Below are 19,278 nucleotides of genomic sequence, written 5' to 3'. Positions count from 1 at the left end.
AGTTTGAGTATCACTGCCTGAGGCTTAAAAAGAGAGGTCCAGAATTCTTAAACCCAGAATTCAAAACTCATGCTCCCCACCCCCACCCCCTCACGCCCACCCCCCCCCCCCCCCCCCCCCCCCCCCCCCCCCCCCCGCCTTTCCTTTCTGAAACCAAATTGTCATTAGGGGCAGTAGAGAAAGGGGAACTGAGGAAACCATGTCCCATTTGAAAGTCAGGCTTGGGGTGAGAAAAAACAGATTACTCCATGAGTATATTTTCCTGACCTTCAGCTACAGGCTCTGTGCCCAGGGTCCAAAGAGCTTTAATGCACCCTCTAAGGGGCCCCAAGTAGTGTTTGTGTCCTCAGTTGTGAGCCCATTCAGGGCCCTGCATCTAGCTTTGCTTTGCCATAAAGCAAAATGGCTCCTCCCCATTAACATCAGGCCCATGTTCTAGCTATTAGCCAAACAAAAGATTTTCCAAATATGGACCCAAAAAAGCATGTGCACTTTGAAGGCCACAATACGCTTAAATAGCTAAAACATATTAAAAAAGAAAGCCAACAATTGACGCCAAAAGCGTGAGTCCTTAAGGAACAGAACAGCAAGACAAAAGCCAGAAAGAGGAACAAAAATATGCATTGTAGGGGAGGGGCAAGCAGGGAGGTGTAGATTTATATGGAAGGGCTGACATCATTGTTTCCCAATAATACTCTGCATGCAGGAAACAGATGGGAAAGAAGTGGTGGAAGGGACTACTTATGGTAACAGGGCATGCTCTCTGTTTAGAAGCCTGCCATTTGGAACCTCAATGTTTTACTTTGAAAAACTGGGGATGAGAACTCCATTGCCAGAAGTTTTATTAAAGTCTAGCTAAATCCTGCTGAACTTATCACCTTGGCACTGCATGGTAAAATGGAGCTCTGCATCTCAGAGCCTGATTTATCGCCAGCTGACCTGTTTGGGTCCAGAGGACACAAAGCTGTGGAATGGGAATTTAATGTCGGACAGACAGGCTTTCAGTCCTGGTTCCTCTACCTCCTGGCTGGGTGATGTTAGGTAAGTTACTCAGCCTGAGTTGGTCTTCATATAAAAAATGGGAGACAAAAAGAACTTTCCACACCATAGGGAGAGGTCGAGGTACACTGGTACCATACTGCTAGACTGAATCAAGACACATAATTGGGACGGTCACTTAACATCATTAAAAAAAGTTTTCTCTTTTAACAGACTCCCTCGTTGTCCTGCCCTTAGGCAGGGCACAGACAACAGCTAAACCAGTTGCCACTCTTGGTATGATCCGCTACTCTGTATTCTCCTGAGGGTAGCTTCACTCTCCTGCCACTGAAAACAGCCCCCGCCCCCAAGCCTGGCCACTAGAAGTCACTCTCAACCACCTTTCTCAGAATTTCATCGTCTTCTCCCTCAGAGGGCAAGAAGGCGTGAGCAATCACAAGTATCAGGCAAGACCATGTTGTTTCCTGTCTGTAGACACCAAGCATCCCATCTCCCCCTATCTCTGTCATTCCTCATGGTCGGACGATATTTATCATGGAGCCCTCATTTCATTCTTTGTACCTCTTTTAGGTATCTTCCTCTCCCACGACCCCACTAGGCTGAGAGCAACTTGAGAGCATCTTTGTAAATCCGAGAGTGTCCTGCACATTAGAGTCCCATAAATACTTGTTGCGTTGAAATGAAAAACCCCACACAAGATGGTTTCTGAATAAAAACATGAAAAGAGCCAGGGAAAGAAATATGCATAATTGCACAAATTAGCTCAGTTGCCTGTCACGAAAGCTATAGATACATTTATAGTTTGCCAGAATCCTACTTTATATGTCAAATTATTTTCTAGTGTCTGTAACAGTAAGAGCTGGGATATGTTGCTTTGGTTGGGGGGGGTGACATTCATCCCTCTCTCTCTGGGGGTGGTGGGGAGGGGGCCCCAAAGGCATTCTGGGGCAGCATCAGGCCATGGGCGTGGTACTAGGGCCTGGTATGCATCAGCCAAGCTTGAACTAGAACAACGAGTGCCTGAGACTCCATCCCAGAAACTCAGTTGGTTCTGGGGCCCCGCCAAGAATGTGGTTCATACCAAGGAGTGACTGGTGAGGCACCAGGAAAAGGCAGTGTTTCTGGGGCGTCCTGTGCAAAGTCTGGGTCAGTTTCTATCTTGGAGTAGCTAGAAGCCCCCATGGGGAACCTTAAACAATCTTGGATTCCTGATGCTCTAGCACATCAGCAATGTCTCTGGTCCTGAGCTTCCTGGAAGGGCTGTAACTCTGACTTCCTGCGGAGGAAATAGGGTCAGTCAATCAAGTGCTGTGTGTCGGCCACGGGGCTCACCCTGAGAGGTGCAGGGCACGACCAAATCTGCCTAAGCCGCTGACTGCCACCTGCCTTCAGCAGAGCTCACCACTGACGTGCCAGCCAGAAAATACAATAATAGGGGAATGAAGATCAAATTGGGTGTCTCTGACTCTAACGCAAAGGGTGTTCCAAGAGGGAAGAGGACTGTGGCTGCTGTGGGCAGGGAGGGGCCTGGGAGGAAAAGGTGGGGTCTGGTTGGTCTTGAAAGTTGGTAGGTTTAGAACAGATGTGTGTGAAAAGCGCCTTGCAGAGGGTAAAGTGCCATGCAAATGTCCGTTGTTATTACTATTAATGATCTAATGGCGGGGGGCGGGGGTGCGGAGAACGAAGCAAAGAGAGAAAAAGCTACTTTTTTTTGCAGGGTTGTGGGTTTTGTTTTTTGTTTTTGTTTGTTTGTTTGTTTTGACAAAACTGTAACGTAAACGCCAAATTCTAAAATGTGCTACTCTGGGAGACTGTGTTTGTGCCGAGGACTGTGGCCTTGGGAGTCTGGGAGATCTGGATTTAAATCCTGCCTTTCCTATCTCTATAATCTTTGTAAGATATTTAACCTTTTTCATCAAGTTTCCTCCTCTATAAAATGGGAATAAAAAAATGCCTGATTCTTACAGATGTCAAAAATATTACTTTGTATGTATAAATTGACTGGCACATAGGAAGCAATCAATGCAGACAGTAACTCTAACTCCTAATAAAAATAACAAGCAAAGGGGTGCCTGGGTGGCTCAGTCATTAAGCGTCTGCCTTTGGCTCAGGTCATGATCTCAAGGTCCTGGGATCGAGCTCCGCATTGGGCTCCCTGCTCGGCGGGAAGCCTGCTTCTCCCACTCCCACTCCCCCTGCTTGTGTTCCTGCTCTTGCTGTGTCTCTCTCTGTCAAATAAAGAAATAAAATCTTAAAAAAAAATAATAATAACAAGCAAGTCTGACTTGGGGCTCGGCCTTCATTTCGGGTTCCCTTCTCTCTTTCCAAGAGACCTTCTTTTCCTCCTTCTTCCTTTAGCCATCTAGCACCATCATGTTCTCCTCTTTCTCCGTTAAAAGTTGCTCTTAGAAAAAAATCTAATACCAGTATCTGCTCTTCTTTGAGTTGCAGTCAGCTTCTTTCCTCTGGGTGCTCTTTATTTTAAGCCTTACCTAAAACACTATCCTGGGGTGGGGGAGAGTTAGAGGGATGGGCTCTAGCCTCCTGAAGCTGTAGCAGGCTGCGGCCCCACCTCAGTAAAGACTTGAAGCGGAGGAGCATCAAGACCAATTAAACTTAAGCATGGCATTTGTACTGGGGCATAGAAATAATTCAGAAAATCGGGTGGGACATGCACCCATAAGCAAAAAGACAGGTCATTTGAAGGGTGGGGATAAGTGGGAAAAAACTACATTGGCTTAAATTCAAGGCAAGTCATGAGTGAAAAACAAAACAATAAGAAAACAAGTGGCTCCACGTTCCCGGGCCTCAAGACTGGTGTGAAGTCACCACAGAGGGGACAGTGGAGTGCTGAAACCCAGAGGCCAGTGGGGGCGGACAGCTCAGCTTGATCAGTCTGTTCTGGAGGAAATGAGGACCAGGGCGCCCCAATTAGAAGGGTCTGTCACTACTTTGTTCCAAAAATATTTAGCTACAATATCTAATGGAAAAAGAGGGGGGGGGGCACATTTCTTATCCTCAGACTAAGTCCTGGATCTTTCAGCCCACCCGCTTCTCCCACCCACAGTCACACACGCTGCCACAAGATCCCAGGAAGCTCTCCAGTGAGGCGATTCCCAGGAGCAAACAGTCCCCACCAAGTGTTTCAGAACGGCCTAGGTCAATCAGCTGCTGGAATTCAGAATGCGTTCTCCCCTCCTCCCCACTCTCACAGCAAAGTTTTCCAGCTAGCTTACAGATGCCTGATGGAGTGCGGGTGGGGGTGGGGGGAAAAAAAGGATACAGCAAAAACTACAGCTGCAATGGCACCGGGGAGCTTACCCCCCATTTACAGCTTCGGCTATGGAAATATGTGTTCCCGCTTTCATCAGGTTTCCCTCTGCCCCAGCAGAAGGCCAGGCCTCCAGCTCCCTCCTACCCCACAGCAGATGGTTCACTTGGCTCCAGCGAATGTCTGGGGTGAAAGGAGAGTGGGCTTCCTCAGCAGGGCCAAAGCCCGAGCCTCCTGAGGCTAGAAGGCACCTGAGTAGCCGCCGGTGGGGGTGGGGAGGGAAAGCGGAAGGGTGAGGCCGTGCCTGGGGTCAAGGGGCTGTTGGCAGAGGTCTGGAGGGTGGCCGGAGGGAGGGCTGTGGGCAGACGGAAGTAGCTGCTTCTATCCTCTGTAAGGGTTGTTTGCCATGTCCAGACCATACAGAGTCAGTGACAGTCGGACTTTGTGTTATCAGTCAGTTTGCTTCAGTTTGCTTACTTCTCTTTGGGTTCTTCCTGTTCAATTCTGAGACCCAGATATGGGGATGCCCCTCGAAATCAAGCCTGTGAGGTTGCTGTTCTGTCCCCACAAGCTCTACCTCCAGGACCTGATTTCTCTCTTTCAGTCCCCTTTGGTTTCAGGAGCGGCTGGGTATCTTTCTCAGAGCGTTCTGAGGGTCCTTTCGACTCAGGTTGACGTTTTGCTATTCCACCGCTCTGCACTGATGGTCCACTCCCCGGTGGCCCTGGGAAATGCCTGCATGAAACGGCCTCTTCGTTCAGAGGGGCAATCAATCTGCTCGCCACCCCTCTTCATGACTGATTAACCCAACTGACCATATCATTTTCCTGTTCCATCGGAGCCCTCCCTCATTCAGTCATGGATGGTATGTGGTTATACTAGGGCAAGTCCGGGGTCTTCTGATAATAATAGCGACATTCATAGCTTTCCACATGCATGTCCCCTGCCAAGTGCTTTGCCGGTATGAACTCATTTATCTTCATATCAGTCCTCTTATCACCATTTCACAAGTGAGGAAACTGAGGCCTAGGGGGGTAAGTAACTTACGCCAGGGTCAGGAACAGGCAAAGCTGGAATTCAGTGCCAGACAGTAAGCTTCCAGAACTCCTAATGGGAGTCCCCAGCAGGGGCACCTGACTTGGGAGGTGAGGGAAGGTTTCCAGAAGGAGCTGAGAGCTAAAGAATGAAGAAGGAGGTAAGGGAGGGTGTGATAAGGATGTGCCCGGCAAGATGCTGGGGAGGAAGAGACTAAGCCAAAGAGAGTACCTGCCCTGGTTCTCCAGGCAGTGTTAAATCCTGCCTTGAACAGAAAGACTTTGTTCCTGTTTATGTTTGGGTATCTTATCTGTTTGATTGTAGATAGTAGCTTTTACATGTTCTCCTTCAGTTATGACAGCTAATTTCAAAGCTTCATTGAGCCATTCGTTTCTGAAAGTTTGTTCACATCCCTTAGACTGTAAATTTCTTGAGTCTGGGGTGCATGTTTCTTTCTCTCTCACAGTACCCCCACCGTGCCTCAATCCCTATTTGTTAAATAAACCAATAAACAAACTGAGAGAATGATTTAGCCTCAGAAATTTTATATATATATATTTTTTTTCTTCCTTTTATATCTGATAAGAACTAGAAAAAAATCTTAGTCATAAAAAGGCTCACAGTTCTTATCAAACATTCAGAGGATGCATTCTGAATAGTCAAGTTTCCTTATCCAGGGAGAAAATGGTCTGTAAAACCCTATACAGCAAACAGTGGTTCCCAACTCTGCCTGCACATCAGAATCATCTAGGAAGCTTTTAAAACATACCCATGCCTGCCTGGGCACCAAGAGATTCTGATTTAATTGTTCTGAGATGGGACCTGGGCAACACCTTGCATCACCTTTTTTTTTTTTTTAAAGCTCCTCAGGTGATTCTAATGTGCCGCCACCATGGCAAACCACTGCGTCAGACAATATCACCTTTTCCCAGGGATCAGATAAAATGACAGATTTGCTCGGAAGGGTGAGAAAGTCCTCAGCCTTCAGAGTGGAGACAGCTGACACAAATGGAGGCAGAGGACAGCTTTTCCGATAACGTTCTCTTACTGGTCCCTTGGCTCCTGGCCCCAGCGTTTCCAAGCCGTGTGGGGAGACCCGGGGCACTGGGCTGAGAACGGAGAGGTGGGAAACCCTTGTGGATGCGCTCTGGCCTCACAGGGCTTCACCCGCAGCCTTCCAACCACAGATGACAAAATGATGGGGTTTTATTACATAGATGCAAGCAATGGCCTTCTCATTCAGTGGTCAAAAAGAAGACCCCCAAAACTATTTTCAGCATACCAGTGAGGGAGGGACGCTCTTCTCCCTCTACTCCAGCCAGGAAGATAACATTATCTGGTTCCCAGGGGAGAGCTGAGGGTTGGGGTGGCAGGCACTGTGCTGGCCAAGCTGGCCACGAGCAACTCTGTGCCATTCTTGAGTGTTCTTACCAGGCGGGAGGAAAGTGGTCAAAGAAGCGAAAGGGGGAAACTGACCCTTCACATCAGGCCTGTGTGCAGATGGGATAATCAACAGCAGGGTCTGAACTTGGTATCTGTGTGGATGCCCACAGAAACTGTATACACGATTTGTGTGTGAGTGTGTGTGTGTGTGTGTGTGTGTGTGTGTATGCGTGCACGAGCATACATTTCTATGAGAAAGGGCTTCTGGTTTTCATCAGCTTCCTAAAGATTAAAGATGACACTTGGCCTGAGCAGCTTCCACTCTGAGCTGGACACCTATTTGTCACCCACACACCCTGGCCTGGCAGATTTATCCAGCTGAAGGTAGCAGGGCTGGCCACAGCAAATGACGGAAGTGGATGGCATTCATCCTTTATGCTCGGCCTCAGGGGTGTAGCTTCCCCATTTTCAGATGGCCTGAGCACAGTGAATTGTCACCAGCTTTGTCCTCCACCCCAGCTTGGGGCTTTCCCTCCCTGGCCAAGCACAAGGGCGCTCTTGGCATCCTACATCTCTGTCCTCTTCTGCCCTTATGTTCCCAGACCTGGATCCATTTTTCTCTGTCTCTTTGCAGGATCATCACCTTACCCTTGACTCCAGAATTCAGTAATCATCATGTCTATCTCATGAGGCCCTCCCCAGCCTTCTGGTTTCTTTACTATGTTGACTTGTCACCCTCAGGATTCTGGGTTGAACTTCCAAGGTGGTGGGCAGAGGGGTAGTGCCCAGATCAGCTTTTCCTCCCTGGAAGCAGAGTCCAAGCCTTGTCTACTAACCAATACATGTTTCAGAAAGTCCGCGAGGAAAACACATTTTTTGAGAAAAAACCATTAGCATTTTGCTTACTGATGCTACAGGAAAAATAAGAGACAACTACATAACTAGTTTTAGATGTGGCAAAAAAGAAATCCTAATCACTCTCATTTATATAAGCTGTTTATTTTGCGCAGCTAATTCTCATGTGGCACAAGAATGGTGTCTAGATCATTAACTGGGTCAGTTTCCTTTTGTTTCAAAGCTAAATTGTATTCAGGTATGTCAGACTTGAAAGTTTGCTGATCCTGTGACGGGGCTGTCTGCTTTCAATTTAGGAAAAAAAAAATCATTAGAGGAGAATGTTGGCCTAGATGAGAAAACTAGGGAGGGGAGAGGAGCCTGGTAAGCCAGGTCCCTCTGCACCCTCTGTCATTTACTGTATGACCTTAGGCAGGTCAATTTACCTGTTCGGGCTTCCTTGCTTCCCCCCCCCCCCCCAAGGCTGGGAACACTGGGTACTGGTTTTCAATTTTTTTTCTTTAAGCAGTAGCGCCCTTCCCTTTTTCTTTTTCCAAACGAAACCTGTATGGAAGCCCAAACTATAAAGCATGTGAAAGAAGAGCTGCCAAAGTCTGCCTTTGAGGTGTCTTCACAGAATGCTGGGATTCCTGGCTCATCCTATGATTTATAACATTGTAAGAATGGGGCGGGACCAGCATGCACCCCCATGCGTCTCTCATGCTTGAAGGGGGGACCAGAATAACACCAACATGGCAGGCAGGGGCATCCCAGCAGCATTTGTAGTGAACCTGGACTTAAACTTGAAGTTCCTCACAAAAACAGGTGGAGGGAAACATTTCCTTCTGAACTTCTGAGGGCAGAGGTTAAGATGCACTCTTGGAGTTCTATCACATTCAAAAAAGTTCAGTCCAATTTTATTTCAAATTGCCCTCTCCCAGATTATTGGAGAGGATGAAATGAGTTGACTGTTATACCTTGGTTTCAAAAGAGGCAGTTTTGAAACCTGTGGTCCCCCAAGCTCTAAGATACTAAGCCATTTGTCCTAATGACACAGCAGAGGCTGAAGTCTAGAATACTGCAGGAATATCACACCACTGCAAATTACTAGGTGGTGCTGAGTCTTTAAAAAAAAAAACAAAACGGAATTGAAACAAAATCATTGCACTCTTTTTGAGATGCACGTTTGATATGAGCTGATCAAATTGCTTTTGAGATGATTTTCCTGGAGGCAGAATTATTCTGCACAGTTAAACAGCCCTCCAGTTTCCTCCTTTGTTATAGCTATCTATGTATAAATACAAGGCCTATATAGTGGACTATTTTCTCTCTCACTTAAGTTTCTGAAGACAAGGCCTTTTTGTCACGGTATGCACAAGACCAGTCAACCTTACAAAAGGAGTCATTTTCTGCTCAATTTCCACAACTTTCCTATGATTAAAAACTTCTAACTTCAAACGCTGTTATTGTATTCTAGATTGTTTTCTTTCCCTCTCCCCCAACAAATGTTTAAATTGTCTCTACTCTGCAGGATTCCCTTTAAAAAAAAAAAAATCCAATCTGACCTTGAAAACAGAGACACTGGCTCTCCTTTTCTTTTATATACCCTAAACTATTTTAAAATCCAGGCCCTCTGACCTTTTTACAGCACTCTTCTTGTCTGACACACCAAATGCTAATCTGAAAGCCAAGAGGAGGTAAAGGGTCTGGGGGGTTGGGAAGGGGAGGGAGGGAGGTACTATATATCTGGCATCAGTTCAGAAATTCAGAAAATGTTTGTGCAACCACTCCCCCAGCCAGGATCCACCGCACCCCCTGCCTTCCAGCACATTAATAAAAAAAGATGTGAGCAGATGAAATTGGAGATCCCGCGAAGGACACCCAAGGCGGTCATAATTATGTACCCGGAGAAGCCCACTGATCACCACCCCACAAGTCCAGCCCGCATCCCTCCCCTCCGACATCCAAAACTTGCGATCAGGACCTCTGGAGCTCCCACCCCCAGCCCGCAGAGGTAGCCGGTTAAACTTGAAGCAGCACCGCCCATTAACGGCTGGTGTGCGACCAACGGAAGGACCGCCACAACCTCAGCACGTCGGGGTGGCAGCGCCGTGCACCTTAGGAACCATACGTGTTCTTTAAAAAGAAAAAAAAAAGTACACTGCGCCCACAGGCCTAGACTACATTAACTTGTGAACTGAATCCATCTCGCCCTCAAACAAAAAGAAAAGCGGGGGGAAAAAGCGAAGGCACTTTACCATCCTGTCCTGAGCTTTCCAGATACTCGGTCAGGTCACAGCCAAAGGCACTGGCGGCTCCCTTTCGTTTCAGCTTCTGCTTGGCACCCTTGTTCTTCATGAGTTAGTCCCAAAGAGGTTGCCCCTCCGTCTCCCCCTCCCCTGTGCTTGGCACCGCGCCTAGGATGGTCTCCGGGCTCAGATCACGGGCTGCGGCGCGGCTCTGGGGGGCCGCATGGGCGCGCGGAGGAAGTGCGGCCCGGGGCAGCGCGCATGGACCCCGCGGGGCGCTGAGCCCGGCGCGGCCGCGGAGCCTGCAGTCCACGGCGCGCTCCTCCAGGGCCGCTGGGCCGGAGGCCGGGCGGAGCTGGCGGCCGCGGGCCGGCCGGCGGGAGTGTCACTTCCTCACTTGGAGTCCCAGGGACTTTCACGGGCTCCTGCGGTGTCTTCGGGTGTTTTCCTCCGCCTCGGAGGGAGGGCGAGCTCTCCTTTCCGCCTCTGCAGATGCCCAGCAGAGGACGAGAGCGCGGGAAGCGGGCAGCAGCCGGGGGGCGAGGAGACAGCCCCGGGGCTGCGTGGCTCCTCTGCCCTGCGCCCGCTGTCTTGCCTTCAGATGGCTTTGGGAACGCGACAAACAAGCATCCTGTCTCTCTCGCCCGCCCTCACGCCTTCCTTTTTTTCCTGTCTTACAAATCCTAGGATCATCCAGCTCAGGAAATGCTGGAAGGAAGTTAGCTAGGGAGGGGGGCGGAGGGTGGAAATTTTTGGCAGCTCCGTGCTGCGTGTGTACGGGGCCGGAGGAAGTAGGTGGGTGGGTTGAGGAGTACGGGGGGGGGGGGGGGGGGGGGGGAGGACGCGCTCCTCCGAGAGCTGGTCTGCGGCTCTGGAGATAACTGGGCAGCTCGGGAGGAAACCGCCGCGCTCCCAGGAGGACCCGCAGCCCCAGCCGCCCGCTTCCTGCCCCACCGCGGCTCTCGGAGGACGGCAGGAGGAGGCGCGCTGGCCTTCTGGGCGGAGGGCGCTAGGTGGAACTGAGAAAAAGTCCTGCCTTGTTTTTATCCTCGTTGTCACCATCTCTTTGACACTTTCTATTTTGGTAGGAGAACCTACACAAACACTTGTAGTGACAGAGACAAAGACTGGGATTCCAGCGGAGAAACCTGACGGCGAGCGGTTTTCCGCCAGCCAGCCACTCCCATCCTCCTCTCCTGCGCCCGGGTACCCCCAACCCAGTTAGCTCCCCTCCTACGCTGAGGGAAGACTGGGGGCTGCCGCCTTGTAACCACTGCCCAGGAAATCGGATTTCTGGTTACAGATTCACGCGCGCGCGCACACACACACACCACCCCCACACCACATCCCACACACGCATTATTCCAAGTTTGCCAAATGGAAGTGATTTGCGGGGTATCCAGGATTTAAGGTGACTGATAGTCTAGCATAATGTGGAGAAAGGAGTCTCCCGGGCTGTTCCAAAATTTGTCTCAAGTTTTCAGGAGGACTTGATTTTTTCTTCTCCAGTTAGATCTGAAATTCCTTGACTTCTGTGTACTCAGCACACAGTAAGCACTCAAATTCTTGTGATTTAACCATTTGAAGATTAGATTAAACTTCCTGTATAAATTCAAATCCATATATAGACTTGAAGGGTAGGGACATTCATACAGCTCAGATTGCTGATGGAAACTTTAAGTATAGTATTTTAGTTACTGAATCCCTTTACAGTCACCTAACTCCCTATGTATCACAGTGACAGTGAACTTTGACCCTTAACCTTCTGTCTTTGCCAAAGGTCACAAGTGACAGCCTGCCTTCCGAATCTGGTCCACAGATGTGTTTGGTTTGGCAACACAATGCTTTAAAATTTTTTTAAATGAATTGCCAACTTTGAAGGGTTAAGAGATTTCACTTAAGAGATCTGAGTTTCTAGCTTCTCTTGCAAAAATGGGAGATCTGGTAACACGGAAAGAAAGTGCAATCCCACAGGGCAAGGACTGCTGATGTCCAGCTGTGACAGCCCCCTTTCAGGTTTGCAGCTCCCACCGCCTGTCTTCCCCCCTTTGCACCTGCCTGGCTTCTGGAGCCACTTGAGTTCCCAACCCAAGCTCTGTGTATGGGGTTTCCTTCCTTCCATTTTCCATCCGTCTCTCAGTGACACCAGCATTGCTGTAGTCATCTTGGCTAGACATCTTCAAGTAACCACTGACTCATTTCTTCCCTCTCACCCCCACCTCCAGGCTAGTCCTTTAAAATGCCTCTCCTCTGGGTTTCTTCTTTTCCACGCCCATTCAGTAAGGATTGTTCACTCCTCAGTTATTAGAATAACTCATAGTGGCATTTGCTGAGTCTGGGCTCTGCCCACTCCATCCATCCTATGTACTAAAGGCTTGATGACCCTTCCTGAAATATTGTTGTTATATGCCTGCTTTGTTCAAAACCAGTCAATGGATCCCCAGGACAGCAATTTCTAAGCTTTTTGTAAGCTACTTAGAGAATATCTGGTAGGGTATTCAGTATGATGGCTTGTTCCTCCCTCTATTTATAGAGAAGCATTTCCATATGAGACAATAATTATTACTATTACCATTTGTTTAGGAGTTTACTTTAGCGAGGACTTTCATATTCGTTCATTTCATCTACCCTACAGTGGATTTCATCACTTTGGCAGCAAAGGAGAGAGGCCAAAGAGGTGCTTTTTTCCTGGGTCCAGGCCCCCAGAACACAAAATATGGATAAAGTTCTTGAATTACCTCTTTAAATCTTTGAAAATCTTCTTTTAACTTTTCATTTTGAAGTAATTTCAGCTTATAAAAAATTTGCAAATAATAGTCAAAGAATTCCCATTACCCTTCACTCTGCTTTCCCAAATATTAGTATCTGCTATAACCAGAGCACAATTATCAAAATTAGGAAATTAATACTGATACCATAATATTAACTAATCAACAGCCCTTATTCAAATATCAATTAATTTTTAATTACATATAGTTTTTGTTAAATATAATCTTTCTCACAATAAAGTCCACCAGTGATTTATAAATAATTCTCATACACTTCACAGTATAACATTAACTGTGTACCAGATCCCCTTAATCACCAACAAACACAGAAGTGTAGGTTGTCATAAAACAGAACTGCCTAGGTGAACTGAGAAAGCTGGTGACCCTGACACAGCCCTAAGATTCTTCTGTGCTTCACTGAGGACTCCCCAGGGGGATGCCGCAATCCTAGAAGTTTCATCCTGGAACAGCCTGAGACCTTTTGGTCCCTGCTTCGTGATAAGTCATGTTAAGTTGGGTTCAAGTTGTTTTGCGTTCAGAGTTGAGGTAAAACTGAGCGCTGGCCAAGGTGTCCATGATGCCTGGGCTGATTGAACAAACATCTGATACATGTTCATGGTGGTTCTTTGTCTTTATTTGATAACTCTCAATTATCTACACTTCTGGTTGGAAGAACTCACAATTTCTCAAGCCAGATAATGAAGCCACATAGTGACAGCAAGACTCAGGAAGCTGGAGAACTGCCCCCCTCCCCACTTGTCCCTGTCCCCTTTCATTGCTGAGTATGCCCTGTGATAGATGCCAAACTTGAATCTAGCCCTTGTTCTGGACATTCTACTTTTCTTTCTCTTTCCTTCCTCTGCTTATCTCTTACTCTTCTCATTTTTCTTTCTCCTTGCTTACCCGAAGACGTGTGCCTTTTTCTGGGTCTGCTGAAGAAAATCAGATTTGGGTTTCAAAGGGTTTATCCGTTGGGCTTGGGATTTCCTAGAAAGTAAGATTATATGGAGATTGCATAAGAATGTTAGCTAATAGGAGGACAGATTAAGCTGTTTGGCGGTAGTATAAATGATCCCTTCAGTAGATTATCATAGGACAAAAAGCACTGCACTCACATGGAGCTCCCACCATTGGGTTTTGCTGTTGCCTACGATTTATCTTATCGGCAACTAAGACTGCTGCCTATCAAAGGGTGCCATCTGCTTCCCTCGCCAATGATGTTAGTAATTTTCTCTGCCATAAATAAATTAGATACAGAAGACAGAGAGTGGGTATGGGGAGATTTTAGTGTCATGTGTGGGGTAGCCTTTTCTTTTACTTGGCCGTAAAACTAGAATTGGCAATCAGCAATTTTATTTTATTTTTTTCATGATTTATTTATTTATTTTAGAGAGAGAGAGAGCATGCACACACAAGTGGGGGGAGGGGCACAGGAGAGGGAGAGAAATCCTCAAGCAGACTTCCTGCGGAGCCCGATGAGGACCCAGGACTCCATCCCAGGACCCTGAGATGAAGACCTGAGCCAACATCAAGAGTCGGACGCTTAACCGACTGAGCCACCCGGGCGCCCCAGCAATCAGCAGTTTTAGAGTGTTCTGAATTCTCTGTTCTGGGTTAGAGAATGTCAGCTCATCCTCCTGCTGGGTACATTTTCTCTTCTCCTTTCGTCTTCCCTGTTTCCAGCTTAAAAATGCTGGTTTTATCACCGGTTGTTGGGTGTTTTGAGCTGAATTGTGCCTCCCCTGCCAGATTCATGTATTAAAGCCCTAACCTCCAGGACTTCAGAATCTGACTGTATTTGGGGATAAAGCCTTTAAAGAGGTGATTAAGTTAAAACGAGGCTTTTAGAGTAGGTCCTAAGCCAGTCTGACTAGTGTCCTTGTGAGAAGGGGAGATGAAGATGCAGAGAGACACCAGGAATGTGAACCACAGAGAAAAGACCGTGTGAGGACACCGTAGGAGGGTGGCTGTCCACAAGGCAAGGAGAGAAGCCTCAAGGAGAAACCTAACCTGTGATGCCTCAGTCTTGGACTTCCAGCCTCCAAAACTTGTGAGAAAATAAACGTCTGTTGTTTCCACTCCCCAGTCTATGGTATTCTGTTATGGCAGCTCTAGCAGACTAATCTATTGGGTGAGGCTCTTCTATGAGACAGGCCTTGTGCCCACCCTGGGCCCGGACGCCAGTGCCCTGAGTGTCTGAAAGCTAGTAGAGGATGAGGATGGCCAGAGCAAAAGGACTTCTAGAAAGTTATATATCCCAAGTTCCATTACTGCATTTGTCTATGCCATGAGTTCCCAGATCTAGGTTATGCTGCAAACTGTGACCTCTAAGTGTTCAAATGAGGTAGGCTAAGTTCCCTAGTAGGGTTGGAGGAGGTCCACATTACCATTCTCGAATCAAACAGAACAGAGTGGAAGAGAGGCCCCCTGACGGATGAGAAGGAACAGGAACCAGAATCAGTGTCTCAGGCCCAGAAGCAGAGGCAACCCGCTAGCAATACGCCCTGAAACATGCCAGCTGGGCTCCCGTTGCTCCACCACCTCTATGCCCATGGAAGTCAGTTTTGCCTCTAAGTAGGCTTCCAAAAGCAAGTTGTTGCAGTGAGAACAGAGGAGGAAGGCCTTACATGGTCCTACTCCTAGCTCAAAAGTTGAAGAGCAGACATAGTTATTATTACACATGATATTCTCTCTCTCTCTCTCTCTGAAGCATTGTCTAGTTTAGTTCCCCTTCAGTTCCTAGAACTGCAAAGCTGCATTACTCAGGTGGAGAAAAAAGCATGGGGAAACCCTGCTTTGCAGCCAGTTCCCCAGCTGAGAATGGGGTTCAGTGGCTTCACCATCAGCTAGGCATTTCGGGATAGAAAGGGCAGACAGTGAGGGAATAGTGAAAAAGAAAAAATATTTAATTATAAAAAAATAAAGTCTAACTGACTTTTTATAATATAATTGCTTGGATCAGTGGGGGGAATGGGGTAACTGGGTGACGGGCATTAAGGAGGGCACATGATGGGATGAGCACTGGGTGTTACATGCAACTGATGAATCATTGAACACTACATCTGAAACTAATGATGTACTGTAAGTTGGCTAATTGAATTTAAATAAAAGCAATTGCATTGATTAGTACCCCTACCTAATATTTAAGAACCTCAGACTTTTATTTAAAAGAGTAAATGTAGGGGCGCCTGGGTGGCTCAGTCGGTTAAGCGTCTGCCTTCAGCTCAAAATAAATTAGAGCTCAGGGTCCTGGGATCGAGCCCCGCATCGGGCTTCCTGCTCTGCGGGAAGCCTGCTTCTCCCTCTCCCACTCCCCCTGCTTGTGTTCCCTCTCTCGCTGTGTCTCTCTATCTGTCAAATAAATAAATAAATAAATAAATCTTTAAAAAAATAAAATAAAAGAGTAAATGTAGGAGAGAGTAGAGTCTAAGATGACCCCAAGTTTATAAAATTGGAGGCTGGTGGGGCACCTGGGTGGCTCAGTCGGTTGAGCATCTGACTCTTGGTTTCCACCTAAGTCGTGATCTCAGGGTTGTGAGATGAAGACCAGCATCGGGCTCCAGGCTCAGTGAGGAGTCTGCTTGGAATCCTCTCTCTCCCTCTGTCCCTCCTCCTGCTTGTGCATGCACTTTCTCTCTCTCTCTCTAAGTAAATAGATAAATAAAAACTTTAAAAAAGATTGGGGGCTGGTGAGGGTAAAAATTATTTTTTTGCAGAAAGATAAAACTTCTCTATATGTCAAGGGCCCTACTGTAACCAAACTAACATGAGTTCACTCTGTGGTGAGTCGCAGATAGAAACTATGCCAGGGGTGCCTGGGTGGCTCAGTCGGTTCAGCATCTGACTCTGGATTTCAGCTCATCAGGGTCATGGGATCGCCCCTAGTCGGCTCCGCGCTGGGTGTGGAGGCTGCTGAAGATTCTTCCTCTCTCTCCCACTCCCTCAGCCCTTTCCCCCATGCTGCTTCTGTGCTTGCATGCACTCTGTCTCTCTAAAAAAAAAAAAAAAAAAAAGAAAAAGAAACTACACCAAGTGAGTTGTTGCACAAAGGAAACTTTATTTGCAGGAAATAAGGAGATCATGGGGAATAATTTCCAAAGCCGTGACTCCCCAGTAAGGGTGAATGGGTTCCTTTTATTTAGGGTTAGGATGCATATTTAGATCGGGGAGCCTTGTCATCATATGTAGAGGCAGGCAGAAGGTGATGCATGCACCTTAAGGAATCATGCCTTTACATAAATTGTATGTTATGTAAATGAGGCTTGTGCTCCTTGGGCGGAGATTTGACTATTAGAATGAGGTAAAGGTAGCTGTCAGTCCCTCGGTCCATCTGGGCAAGTGTGAGTCGGGGTTAAATTCATACTGGTCTGGGTAGTCTGGGCCAGCAGGAGCTCTTTGTCTGAGCCAGTCTTTATTGCTTGAGAAGTAGTTTCGGTTTCCATCACAGGATGTTATGCCCATTGGGTCTTTTGCCTGAGTTAAGAGATAAGCTGGAAAGAAGAGCTTCAGAAAAAATGTGGGACAAAAGTCAGTGAGTCCAAGCAGGTAGGCAGTAAAGGTTAGGTCTTGGGGTCCAGCTGGTGACACTATCAGAGCTTCCAGGAGGAAATGCCCTTTGTGTAAAATGCAGGACTGGGTAGGAGTGAAGAGGTTAGGCCTAGAAATTAGATGAGACATCTGCACACACACTGAAATTATTTGAGAAATGTCTTTTGCTACCAGTATTTTAGTTAGGCTCTAATTCCTTTGCATTGAATGTTGTTCAAACACAAGAGGTTTGGAAATCTTTTGTGTTCTGCAGAGTGTTTTGAAAACTGTAATGCCATTTGACCCATGATGCACAGCGTAGCGCTAAATGAGTCTTCAGTATTTCAGACGCGATGAGCAAACCAGGCAGCACAAGACCGCCTTGTCCCACTCCAGCAGGGGCGCGGGACGCTGCCAAACAGCCGCAGGAAGCATCCTTCCCAGTCTCATGTAGAGAGACTTCACAAGGCCAGAGGGAGAGCCAAGTGCTGTGGGTTGAATCACTAGTAGACAGACATTTGAATCTGCCCAGGGTCTGGCCTTAACCTCTAAGTCTGGATGTGGATCTATTTGGCTGGGGGCCCCTGTCTGGTGGCCCAGAGGGAAGAGTGTGAGAGGCTGTTCCTGTAAGCAGCTGTCCCCACAGGCCTGGCTGGGTCTGTCCCGAGGGTCCAGGAGGTTCTGGGGTCCCTCTCAGCAGCTGGGTTTGGGATCACTTCTCCCACTCCACACTCTGTGTCTTGGGAGTTTGAAAGCTGAACAGAGACTTGGGTGGAAAAAGCTGGACTCCTCATAGAATTCAGGAGTCCTCTGGATAGCGGATGACTTGGCTACCTGGCCGATTTCAGTTACGTTGGTGTTTGTTTGCTTTGTTCTGTTGCCTCTTATTCTGCCTCTGCTTCCTAATTTTACTCTGTTCTGCACCCCCTTGGGCATGGTGCCTTCTTTCTGTCTGGGAGAAAGATGATAAGAGGAGCAGAGACCCGTCTGTGAGCTCCAGCTGTCCCCCCGCAGGGTCTCTGAATACCGGAGCTAGCGATGTTCTTAGGTGGGTGGGGATCTGTCCCCGCCCCGTGCATTGTGTTCCAGAGTTTCCTGTGCATTGCCTGTAACCCTCTACCAATCTGCCAGGCGCCTTTTAACACAAAAGGGAGGAGATGGGGGAAGGGAGTGCTGAGGAAAAACATCCCTATAAATAGCCCTCTTGAACAAAATTGTTTTCCCAGTACACAGTTGTTGTGAAGCCTTGATGCCCCTTAATCTACCTCCTCACTCTCCTCCCAGGCCATTCCAACCTTCCTCCACATGCCTGGTGTTGCTACTCCATTCTCTCTGAGAGGGAGATGTTGTGCAGGCACTTAATGAAAGCCTCAGATCCCCCAGAGGCCTCTCACCAGCTCTGGGCACATGGGCTGTGGGTTCAGGCTGACCTGGATTCCATGCCTGCTTCTGCCACTTATTTACTCCACGGCCTTGGTTGGACAAATCACATAACCGCTCTGAGGCTCAGTTGCCCCATCTGTTAAATGGAGGTAAGGATAGCTACCTGGTAGGGTTATTGAGGGGATTAAATACGGACGGAAACAGCCTACCGCTTTGCCTGGACCTAGGTTAGTGCTCATACACAAACACCGATTATTGTTTTCTTACTGAGCAGTTCTTCCATTTCCTTCATCATTACCCAACTTCTCGGGGTCTTTTCCTATTTCCCATTACAAGGATATCCCATGTAAAACACATTTATGACTTTAAGTTTATTTTATTTTAATTAATTTATTTTATCTTTCCTAGTTCCACATGATTTGAGGCAATTTATGTTTGTTAGAAAAGTGGAAAAATTCTCAGAAACGGTAGAATTGTCTCTTGTTAAACAGTTTTTCTAACACGGAAGGTATATTGCAGTTTGTGGGCTATTGGGGAAGCAGTTCTGACTGTGGCTCACACTGTTAAATAACAAAAATTCAAACAAGTAAAATGTAAAGATCTCACTGGCTTTATTAAATGATTCATGAATCGGGCAGCATCCCCATCTAGCAAATAGAACCGAAAAGGAAAGGTTTTTAAAGGTAGAGAGGGAGCAGAAAAAAGGAAGTGATTAGCAAAGAAGCCATTGTTTTAGGCGGGGTTGCCCTCCTAAGGGGAGTGGAAGGGGTCTATCAGTGCATTTCCTAGTGCTGACCAGGAAGTTCCCATGTTAACTGGTTAAAGGCTG

At 47.4% G+C, this 19,278-nt stretch overlaps 1 protein-coding gene across 1 annotated transcript in view; it reads right to left on the bottom strand.

Moving 5' to 3' along the window:
* The window catches only part of ARHGAP31 (Rho GTPase activating protein 31), a 98,896-nt gene extending 88,812 nt beyond the window's left edge, over positions 1 to 10,084 (bottom strand). Inside the window, exon 1 of the mRNA XM_032406612.1 lies at positions 9,781 to 10,084. Within this exon, the coding sequence (XP_032262503.1) occupies positions 9,781 to 9,880 (100 nt within the window). The 5' untranslated portion in view covers positions 9,881 to 10,084. The remainder of the gene's footprint in view (positions 1 to 9,780) is intronic.
* Positions 10,085 to 19,278: the final 9,194 nt, after the last annotated feature.

Source organism: Phoca vitulina, unplaced genomic scaffold (genome assembly GCF_004348235.1).
Source record: "Phoca vitulina isolate PV1807 unplaced genomic scaffold, GSC_HSeal_1.0 scaffold8, whole genome shotgun sequence".
Taxonomy (NCBI): domain Eukaryota; kingdom Metazoa; phylum Chordata; class Mammalia; order Carnivora; family Phocidae; genus Phoca; species Phoca vitulina.
The sequence above is the reverse complement of the archived record's forward strand: the minus strand, read 5'-3'. Positions and strand labels throughout refer to the sequence as shown.